This window comes from Nanorana parkeri, unplaced genomic scaffold (assembly GCF_000935625.1).
Source record: "Nanorana parkeri isolate BGI_ZX_2015 unplaced genomic scaffold, ASM93562v1 scaffold2828, whole genome shotgun sequence".
NCBI classification, from domain to species: domain Eukaryota; kingdom Metazoa; phylum Chordata; class Amphibia; order Anura; family Dicroglossidae; genus Nanorana; species Nanorana parkeri.
This window is the reverse complement of record NW_017309096.1, coordinates 59,585-71,624: the sequence shown is the minus strand read 5'-3', so window position 1 is coordinate 71,624 and position 12,040 is coordinate 59,585. Positions and strand designations below refer to the sequence as shown.

At 42.1% G+C, this 12,040-nt stretch overlaps 1 protein-coding gene across 1 annotated transcript in view; it reads right to left on the bottom strand.

The window, feature by feature from the left end:
* Positions 1-5,317: 5,317 nt before the first annotated feature.
* Positions 5,318-12,040, bottom strand: part of LOC108802363 (probable carboxypeptidase X1) — a 55,307-nt gene continuing 48,584 nt past the window's right edge. The window contains exons 12-13 of the mRNA XM_018574226.1: positions 8,003-8,105; positions 5,318-5,740 (exon numbers count right to left, since the gene is read on the bottom strand). Of these exons, the coding sequence (XP_018429728.1) occupies positions 5,475-5,740; positions 8,003-8,105 (369 nt within the window). The 3' untranslated portion in view covers positions 5,318-5,474. The remainder of the gene's footprint in view (positions 5,741-8,002; positions 8,106-12,040) is intronic.

The window sequence follows — 12,040 nt, the reverse complement described above, 5'->3', positions numbered from 1 at the left end:
AAAAAAAAAAGTTAAGAAAATACAAAAATTTTTTTTAAAGAAATGAAAAAAAAGTTTCAAAATTAATTTAAAGAATGTAAAAAAATAGGAAATTTTACAAAAAGTAAAGAAAATAAGAGAGAAAATAAAAGAATTTTAAGGAAAAAGTAAAAAAATAAAAAGACGCACGCCGACCACACGTGAGTGGCATTCGGCTCGGCTGTTCTGCAGCAGAATAGAAAAAAAACGTAAATAGATTTTAAAAAAATGTTTAAAAATGATTTACATAAATGTAAAAAAAACTTACAATTAAAAAAAAAGTTAACAAAATAATAATTTTTTTTTTTAAAGAACAGAAAAAAAAAACAGCGTGGAGTCCCCCTCCCAAACCATATCAGACCCCTTAGGTCTGGTAGGAAAGTTAGGAGGGACCCCATAAAAAAATAAAAATAAATAAAGTGTCTGTTGTTCCCCGATAAAGTCATATCAGGCCCCTAAGGTCTGGTAGGAATTTTAAGGAGGAACCCCACCCCCAAAAATGGAGAAAAAAAAAGAATTAAGAACCCTAGGAAGGAACGGGGACAAAACATCTTTGTACTGCTTGTAGAATTTAGCTGTAAACCCGCCTGGCCCTGGACTCTTACCTGCTGGCACCGACCCAAGAACCAAATTCAGTTCATCCATGGTGAAAGGAGACTCCAAGGCCTCTGCTACCGAGTCATCCAAAACAGGCAGGGCAGTGTCCTGCACGTAGGAAAACAGTAGGGCCTCTCGAGCCGAGGAAGTCTGGTCTGCCTCAGGGATGTTATACAGGGCTTCATAGAACTCCGCAAACGCCTGGTGGATCTCTGAAGGGGAATCAACAAGTGCATCAGAAGATGTCTATGTCTGTGTCATGTGATACGAAGGTGCGAGAGGACTAAGGGTGTAAGGTCCTAGCCAGGGCCATTGAACAGTAACAAATTCTGTTTTTCTTTAATTATTCTGTTTTTTATTTTGTTCTAACATGTTGGTGTTCTATCTTTCACTTGGATGTTATGAGTTGCACAGAGTAAATACAGCTGGATAAAACAACAACTGGGCCTGTCTTCATTTCAGGCTGCAAAGTAACAAAATGTGATTCTTTTCTCTACCCACTGTAGCTTGGTGTCATCTGCAAACACAGAAATAGTACTTGCAACTAAGGATGCACCGATACCGGTATTTTGGTATCGAGTACCGATACTTTTTTTCGGTACTCGCCGATACCAATTACCGAGTAACGGAAGTCCCATTCAGGAAGCCAGGCGGCGTGTAATGACTCGCCCCCCGGGTTCCTGATTAGCCGGGAAGCCGTGCAGCGTGTAAAGACTCGCCACCCGGCTTCCCGATTAACAAGAAAGTCCTGAAGCTGTCATAGTGGTAGATGGACTCAACCATGACATCCGCACAGGTAAGTGGTGTAGAAAGTAACTGCGATATAAGGCCAGATCCAAAACCAAATACGCCCAACCTAGGACTTTTCAGTATCTGAGACTTCCAAGAGTGTTAATCTCTTGGTCCCCCACTGCACCCCAACAATCTCTACGTCACCTCTAATACTTCTAGGTCGCCTCTCACAATGAGCATGAGGAATGTTAAAACCAGAGATATTGAAATATGTATGTGTGAACCTTAAATGATGATTGATTTTCTATATTTTAATCTATCCAAGTTTGGAGATTCAGTTTTTTACTGTACTGCTGATTTTGAGTTTACAATTGGTAATCAATCAGTAAGCCTGACAGGCAGACGTAAGTATAGTTGTAACAGTTGTTGGGAATGTTCAAAGAAGACTATGATGCCCAAAATGGGATACAAGGAGAACACATGACTCAGCTACTAGAGTATGGCACTCACTTATGCTAATCAGAAAGACTTTTAAGGTAAACATCACATAGGTTATTTTAAAGTAAAAGCGTGGATAAAAGGATGAGGGATGATCCTTCAAGGGACACACACACACTCACTCACTCGCTCACTCACACACAAACACACGTGCACAGCATCACACAGACACAGACACACACACACACACACACACCCACACTGAATAGACAGACACCTGTTAGATCTATTTTTACTTACTAAAGCCACGTTTCCTAAGCATCTTATAGATTTCTGCTGTAAGATATACTATATTTTGTAATCATCAAGCATCTTATAGACTCATTCTGTAAGATATACCATATCCTGTAATCATTTGTAACTTTAAATTAAACACATTCTGAACTTTATGCAACAACGGAAACAATCATCTATTATTGAACTTTTCCACCCTATGCTTCGAGAAAAGGAATATGACAGAAAAAAATCATATTTCGTGTCATTTTTCTTACAAGGAACCTAGATGACCGCTATATCACCTCTCATAATGAACAGGAGGAACCTCTCAGACTTCTACATCACCTCAAATAATGAACAGTAGGAACCTAAACGACCTCTATATTATCTCTCATATAATGAGCGGGAGGAACCCCTTCCCGACCAATCAAGTAGTAATTCGCCCAGTTTCTGGTGGCCCTGTAGGGGTATATTGCCTAGTAGAAAGTCCCTGGTGCTCCAATGAAGAGTACACTGTACAGCCCTTGAACACTTTGCTTGTACAACATAAATCAGACAATTGCTACACAATGATATTTTATTAAATCACACTGATGGCACTTGACTAGCAAGTATATATGAATGCCAGCATTTCAACAACAGCTCACAAAGTATATAAAGGATTAGAAGTTATATTATGAACACAACTTGTTCTAAGCAGTCCCAGCCTGCAAGAACTTCTTCCAAACACACGAGTCACAGTCAAACTGCCTGCTATGTCCACCAACGGAAATTGAAGATGGTTCTCCATGGGGTCATGTGGTATTTAAAGGAAAAACACCCCAAATATAGAAACTGCAGCATGTGTGGACAACACAGTTACTTTAAAATTAGACATTGTATAAAATGAATACAAAGCAGATGATTTATTTTATTTTAGAATTGTCAGTCCACAAAAAAGTGATATTTGTAGTATTTGCAGGTGCTGGTTGTGAAGACATGGTCATCAGTTTATGGGTAATGTGTGGGTTATTTTTAAGTATGTTATAATTTGTAACCCCGTGTTATCTCTCTTTGTACTGCGAAGGAGCTCAGGACAATGACATTCTCCTGCGTCTGTCCAGACTCCTGCAATGGCTGTCTGGAGGTCTTTAGCAGCTGGACCCCTGCTGGGTTGTGCAGTCAGAATGTCTGGGGAGGGCAGGGTGGATGTGATGTGATTATAATCTTCTCTGGTCACTTTCTGTATAAAAGGTTGTACAGTTTCTCAATAAATCAGATATGTTTCTCCCTACACTTGGTTTCAACTAGTGACTGGGTGGACTCAGAACTAAAGATCACTTGGTTGCAGTATCTCCTCAGCAAGGAAGAATACAGCGGTGGATGGGGGTCCATCACACTGGTGGCCAGATTTACTCATTGTCTTCCTGTATCACTTGGGAATGCAATTGGTGAGATCTCTACACAAACATTTCTACCCAGGCATCCCTGTACCATTGACATTGCTTCACCTGTTGTAGCAACAGGCATCTCATTAAATTGATGTACTCTCCACCAAGAAAATAAAATAAGGTGGAGAGTGAATTCTTTTTAAATGGTTGTGGCAGAGGTGAGGAACTGGGAACATGGGTGCAGAAATGTGAATCATTTACCTACAGTTTAAATATCATGTTTTTATGGACTGACCATTCAAGTTGTATCATCTAACAGGATCATTACATTGTTATAAAAGTGTCTTCAGTTAAAAGAAATATCAGACGTGAATATCCCCTTTAAAGTGTATCTAAAGCTAAAGCACATTTTATAGTATTGGATAGAGCAGGGAATGCGTAGGACCCTTGCCAGTTTTCTTTGTTCTTGGTGTCCCATTGGAGAACTTGCTCTTCACTTCTGCCCTGTAGACAGAGGAGATCTCTTTAAAGTGAAATAAATTGTCTGTTAGGCAGTTGTCCCCATTGGAAGATTTCTCATGACCCCTGGTCACAACTCATAATTGTAGATGTTCTCTCAATTTCAGTCCTAGTGACAATGGTCCTAGGACAAATGGGGTGAATCCCCACAATAGGGACACAGACATAAAAAAACTGACAATGGTTCAAACTTTTGCATTCCATCCAAAAAAAAAAAAAAGGTTTTGTCTTTGAAGGTCAGTGAAGGTTTTCTTTATCCAGATCATGGGATAGCTAGTGGTAGTTACTGAAACTCAATGGACTTATTTTGCAACATTGAAGTCATTTCAAAGTTTCTCCAAAGCCACTTTTTAAGTTCTAATGAGCGTCAGGAAAATACCCCAGAATTGATTTCCACACAGGTAGCCCAGACACCTTCATCCAGTCACTATGGAATGTGCAGCTGTTGATTGTCCAAGAACAAGATTGAAGGTATGACATTTGTGGGACCATCTACGTCAAACTGGGACAACCGTTCCTGAACAGGGGTAAGGGCCTTTAACACCATCTGTCCTCCAATATAATGCCATTTTAACATCTCTACCCAGCAGTTTGACAACAATTCACACCCTTAGCTATGCAAATCAAAGGATTGATGATAATCCTTCGATTCATATGGCTGAGGGTGTGAATTGTTGTCAAACTGCTGGGTAGAGTTGTTAAAATGGGAGGCTGATGATTATGAAGCCTTCCTGACACCATGGATGAGATTATGCAAATAGAACAGGGTGGTTCCACAACTTTCACACCTCCCATGATCAATCAACATTTGCCTTGACACATTCCTTGGTGGATTGGATCAACGTGACTGTGCTACCTGTGTGGATGTAAATGTTGGGGTATGTTCCTACACGCAACAGAACTGTAGAAGTGGCTTGGATAAGCTATAAAACATCTTCAATATTACATAACAAATCTGTTTGAATGCGACTAACTACTACTAGCTCCCCTTTGGCTTTAGATACACTTTAAGAACAGGTTGATGTATAGCAGCAAAAAATCTGCATGCCCTTTATTACAAATACCCAGGTATATGTGGACACACCAGTGCTATTTGCATCTACTTCAATTTCATTTCCTGATCAAGGATCCGAAACTTTGGCAGATCATCAAATGTATTCATATTTGCCATAATTTAAGCTTCTCTTAAGGTTCTTATGTCAGAGCCACATTTGGTGAATTGTACCGAGAGGATATACCTTGAGTTCCTCTAAATATTTTGTTAAAGAATGTAAAGTCTAAATTTCAAAAGTCTTTTGCAACGACTTTCGACGTTGTGTCCTTTGAATCTCCTTCCACCTACAGCACCTTTGAAAGGTTCCTGTTGTATGTAAATGTGGACAATGATGGTTTCATCATTTCCCACCAGTGGTAATATGGGTGGGAAAGACAAATTAATTTTATATCAGATGGAGGATCTTGAAAATTGGAGAGAACGAGAGAGTCATCTCCTGGCCTCTGTACAGGTCAAATGGTTCCTCTGGTTCACTTGGACTTCTTGGCGTTGGCTTTCAGCTGGCGGGTTCGAATCTGGCGCAGTCGTAGAATGAGCTCTTTGGGCAATTTTCCTCCTTTAGCCAGCAGTTCCCTCAGACGTTGTTTGGGTGTTTTGGAGATGTAAAAATCGCAGATGGTGGCTCGGTCTTCATAAGAGACGTGACAGGACTTGGTAGATGAGTGATAGCCCTCAGCCTTAGCGGTGACCTCATAGTCTCCTGGGTTGAGAAGCCTCCAGTAGTCTCCATCAACAGCTAAAAAAAGAAGACAAATATTTTTTGTGAACCTTTGTAGCGCCCTGCTAATAAGAATGCTAAAATATATCTATAGTCTTTGTTCAGTTCAACTGTTACAGAGCAATCTGTGAAGCTGTGTCCGCCTGTGGATGGGTGTAGTACCACACAGAGCAGAGCAGCCAATGAGGATTGCTTTGGGCATTTCCTGTCTCCCAGCCAATCACTGCAGGACAGTGGCAGTGATACATGCTGGGAGAGGAGATAAATGCAGAATGTGGCTGATGCAACGCTCTCTTCCCTCCCCCAGCGCCTTCCTGGGGGCAGGATGCCTGCTGCTGAAGAGACAGAAGGGGCTAGGCCTAAGCCTGGGGCCTAGGCCTGGACACTGGGGCCTGAGCCTGGAGGCCCAGTGGTCAGCCACTCATGTTAGAGTTGAACCTGAACAAGAACATTGACAGTACTGCTTGCCCAGAAGTTCTCCACACAGATTGCCGGTATGGCTTAAAGGTCCAAGTCTGTGGTGGCAGCAGTTACTTTGCTCTGATTCATGTACAAGGAGTCTACCTCATCCTGGATGTGCCTGACCCTCCCCCTCTCTCCCTGGAGTTTCAGAAATAAAAGAGAATCATCTTGGAGCTATTGTCCGGACTTCAATGTGTCGGTAACCACTGGAAGTGGTAAGTGCTTTTGGAGCAGCCATGTGTTTTAATAATCCTTTGGGGGTGAGCGCTACACCTTACACCAATATTATCTTGTAATAGTTTTAGATGGGATGGGAAGGGTTAAAACTTGTGTAGCACCCTGTAGACAGGAGTGCTTTATATTTATTTATTGTCAGATTGTAATCAGTCTGATGCTGATTTGTAATCTATGCTCGTCTGTTTCCCCTAATCAGTCTGTCATCGTTTGCCTTTGTCTGCTGCTGGGTGTACCCTGGCCACAGAGCAGAACAGCCAATGAGAGATTGCTATGAGTAGGTATGTCTCCCTAGCCAATCACTGGGTGGTTAATGGCCAGTGGTGCATGCTGGGATAGGAGATAAAAACCTGGGGTGGACCATGTAAGCTCTCTCTTCCTCCCTGGGCCCTGCCTGGTAAGAGGCTGCTATGGAATGTCTGAGATGGCTAGGCCTGAATCCTTGGGACTAGCCATGTGCTTACACCGAGGCCTGAGTCTGTGGCCCAGTGGTTAGTGCTGATGACAAGGATGAAGATGACTGGTGACTTCTAACTCAAGTACTGCTGTGCCAGGTGCTCTTCACACAGATTGCCATGTCTAAAGGGTCCTAGTCTGTGATGGCAGCAGCTACTGTGTCCTACCACTTAAAGGAGTCTACACCAGCCTGGATGATCATGACCATCAACCTCTCTCCCTGAAGTTCATCAATAAAGTTCCTCAGAATCATATCTACAGTCTGGACCTCAATTTTATCAGTCACCATAGAGGGTGGTAAGTGCTAATGGGAGTAGTGAACCTAAATACCCCTAGACATGGAGATTACTGAGCTGCAGTAACCCATAGCAACCGACCCTAGGACCAAGGTATTCTCACTCTCAAGGTGTGCTGATGTGCTGTGGATCCATTATTGAGGCATATCACAGAGGAAATACAGGGAGACCCATTGCACTATTGTATGCTATCCCTTAGGGGGAGTGCGCTACATTTGCATCAGGTCTTTTATTGTCACCTGTGTTCCCAATAGGTATATTTACCCCCACTTTCAGTTCTGATACCTGGGGCTAAAAGACCTGGGACTTGATGGGAAATCTCTTAAATGGGGAAACCAGTACAGTTGGGGAGGGGGTGTTCCTCCTGCTCATCATGTAGGGTGATGTAAAGGTCTGAGGGGTTTCTCCTGCTTATTATGAAGGGTGATGTAGAGGTCTGAGGGGTTTCTTCTGCTCATTATGAGAGGAGATATAGAGGTCGTCTAGGTTCCTCCTGTTCATTATTAGAGGTGACGTAGAAGTCTGAGGGGTATATGAGAGATAAGATAGAGGTAATCTAGGTTCTTCCTGTTCATTATTAGAGGTGACGTAGAAGTCTGAGAGGTTCCTCCTGCTCATTATGAGAGGCGATATAGCGGTGATCTATGTTCCTCATGCTCATTATGAGAGGCGACCTAGAAGTGAAGTATTAGAGGTGACACAGAGACTTTTGGGGCGAAGTAGGGGACCAAAAAATCAACACTCTTGGAAGTCTTAGATTTGGAAAAGTTCTAGGTTGGGCGTATTTGGTTTGGGATCTGGCCTTAACGCAGTTACTTTCTACACCACTTACCTGTGCGGATGTCATGATTGATTCCATCTACCACTATGACAGCTTCATGAACACCATTATTTGTGTCCTTGTCCCGTACGACACCTTTAATCCCACGATGGACCTACAAATAGAGACAATACCCTTTATATCTGGAAGCGATCTACAGAACAACAGGCATATAGACAAACACTTGGAATATTAATAATTGGCCTTGCTTGCCACAGGATTTGTAATTCCATACAGCTGATCATGTGATCTAGTCTCCTTTTCCAGGCAGAACAGCCAGGACAGTGGACTCGCTTTTCTCTACTTGAGTTCCTGAGCCTTTTCTTACCTATAAATGTCTTGAGTTCCAAAGTGTTTTTTTTTCTTTTGGAGATATCTCAGATCCACTCCTTACATCTATTGGTCCCAGTGCAATCTGAGCCTGATAAAGTTTAAAAAAAAGTGTGTGTGTATATATATATATATCGTGTCTAAAGGAAATTAACATTGTAGCTCCAAGGATATTGACTCAATGTGCCTGTAAGTCAACCTCGGTCACCTGAAGAACGCAATTGCAGAGATTATGCTCCAGATATTCTTATTGAAGTGGTGTCTGCTAAGTGTGGGTGAAAAAAAGAAACTTTGGTTGGTATGCCCATAATGTTATTTTTGGTCTGCATCTTAATGTAGGAAAAAACAACCCATCATTATGATGCTTATTTATGTTATGACCACTTACAGAATCGTGTGCATTCCTATTGCTGGGCAAGATCTTTCTTCCCCCTCCTTTCTCCAAGTGCCGCGGCTCGGCCAGGCCAGCCGAGGACGCAGGCTGGGGATACCCTGGACTTCCCAATCGGTAGTACATCGACTACCTTCGTCACCCGCAAGTGCATGCAGGGATACTGTTGGCTCCCCTGTGGCAACACAACCGTAAGTCACACATTTACTTTTTAACCCTAACCATTCAGCTAGTCACAGCAGGCTGTGCAGCATTCATGTATTTATTAATTGTTATGCAATACCCATTAATTATCTATTCAGGTAGTTGCACTCTTCCTTGTACTGTTTTGATGAATGTGATTTACCGGGTTCCTCTCCCGGTTTTCGAAGAGTTTATGCACACCATCCCCCAACATACCAACGACCAAGCGAGTTGACCATACTACAGTGGAGCGCTTTCCATGCATGTTTGTTTTAGATTGACTATACACCTAGAGGTTTTTTGTGACAGCAGCACACTGATTGGATGGACACATCATGTCTTACACTCAGAAAGAAAGCATGTTCGAAAGCATTTTTCCCAACAATAAACCATACCCTGATATTTCAAAACTGCCCAGACTTCCCCCTGAGACCAAATACATCTATGGTCACCAACCTCCACCACACTCTCCCACATATGAACAAAATATGCGTAAAAACTTTCTAAAACTACGGACTCAAATTATTCTGGAAAGCCAACATTGGTGGGATATATCCTTCCTTGAAAAATATTTAGAACTAGGTATCACCCCGAGAGGACTTCGGATCCACAAAACATGTGATTTTTTGGAGCAGGATCTGGCTTCTAACTGGGATCTTTTGGCGGAGTTCTGCACAAAAAAAATGGATTGAACTCATTATCACACAGAGAAAACGTAAACTTAAACATAGTACTAGGACTATGCAGGAATTATATACCACCATCAAAAACTCATTTGGAACATCTTGTTTGTAAAACTCCTGGATAGCGAACTTAGAACACAAGACCAATAGTCATGAACACAATATTATTAAGTCAAAATCCAAAAAACTTTGCAGAGACATTGCAGATTATAATCTTAACAGAGTTTTTAGTTGGAAACAGACGTCTCGACGTCACTCCAAACACCAACCCAATCCAGTCCCCCTTTTAGCCATAAATCCAGTACCGTCCAGCAGAGTCGCCGAACTCGTATGGGATGAGGAGTCTCTCCAATTTAGATCTAGACTGGCTCAGAATATTGTGTATTAAACAAACATTAAGCAAAGAAAGCCGGTTGCCAAAAAGAGTCCTATTATCCCCCCACTTTCTACCCACCTGGGTACGGAGAGAACCAATATACCCACCCACGGACCATCCCCAGTAATGGTAGGGGAAATCACGGATGCAATAACCACAGCAACTCACATACAACTCTGTGACAACCCAATAGAAACCATAGATACAACCACAGCCACACATGATACTTCCACCATTGGCACGTTAGAAGATTTGTGCCCAGAACTTCAGAATATAACACACACTCAGCAACCAAACAGTTTAACAAATTATTTTTTAGTCCTCTAATGCCTCAAAATACCAAAAGAAAAAAACGAGAAGAGGGATTAGAGGAGGAAAAAACAGCCAAAATGCCAAAAAAGAAAAGTAATTACAAAGAAGTCCACAATAAAAATCTTCAATCTATCTAAACACTGCCTCACTCCGAGTGAAATATCATTACTGAACAAAGGTCTGAACTTTGCTCCTGATACAAAACCTGACCCGTTCACTCTCTTTAAGGATTTAAATAGATTCATTAGGCTTTTGACCCTCCGGAGACATTACTCCACCTCCACCGTTAACACCTTAGTCGCAGATGTCCCCTCTAATATCCCCCATGATATAGAGGTAGCATTGGACACTCTCGAATCTCATGATGGAGATATTTTACAAACACTCTACGAACTAGCCGACCAAAACTCCACCTTAGACCTGGATCTTGAATCCTTTCTAAATCCCGAAATAACACATACCAGTTTTAGACCAAAATCCACTTTTTTTCCGACGCATTCCAAGGGACCTTTCATAGACACTTTTTACCATGTGGTCTATGCGGATCTGCTTGAAATATGTGAAAAAGCAAAACACCACCATAATCTCACCCCCCTTGAAAACAAAGCGCTTAAAGACCTTGAATCCAATCACAGCATTGTAATCAAGCAAGCTGACAAGGGAGGAGGAATAGTTATTCAGGATCGCACCACATATATACAAGAGGCCCAGAGATTTCTGTCGGATTCAAATACCTATAAACTCCTCTCAGCAGACCCCCTACCAAGTTTTTCTAAAGAACTTGAGGGTCTAATCAGCCCTGCGTACGAGAAAGGCATTATCAATAAAAAAGAGAAGTCCTTTTTACTAGCCAAGTACCCCAACACGCCGTACTTTTACCATCTCCCGAAGATTGATAAAGACAGCAATAATCCCCCTGGACGACCAATTATTGCAAGTACTGACAGTCTGACAAGTGGCCTTTCCAAATATATTGACCATTTTCTGCAACCAATAGTAACATCACTTCCATCCTACATGAAAGATTCTGGACATCTGATTAACATCCTATCTACGTACACATGGGACCCCAATTACAGCTGGGTCTCTCTGGACGTAAGTTCCCTTTATACATCCATTCCGCACCGAGTGGGCCTCAGTGCCGTGCAACACTTTCTGGGACAAACATCAATTAATTATAATCAAGCTCAGTTTCTGGTAAATTGCACTGAATTTACTTTGACCCATAACTACTTCTCTTTTCTCGGGAAGCTCTATCTCCAGACCCAAGGGACAGCAATTGGGGCCAACTATGCCCCAAGCTATGCTAACCTGACCATGGGTCACTGGGAAGCACTATACATCTGGGCACGCAACCCCTTTGCCAAGAGGCTCATTTACTATGGTAGATACATCGATGACATAGTAATCATCGGGGATGGCCCTCCTGAAAGTGTTTCAGATTTTGTGACATATTGCAACGACAACAGTTTCGGTCTGCCTTTTACGCATGAGGTCAGCAACACTAGACTAGTGTTCCTTGATCTCGAGCTGTACTTCATTGACCGAAAAATAGTCACCAGCAATCACATAAAACCGACAGGGGGGAACTCATACTTACACTACAAGAGTTGCCATCACCCCCGATGGAAAAAGAATATACCGAAAAGCCAATTCTGTAGGCTAAAGAGGAACTGCACACAGGATGGTGACTATGTCACCTCTAGTCACCTTCTTCTGGATAAATTCAGGGACAAGGAGTACCCGGAGGAACTTATCACCGAGGCATTTCACAA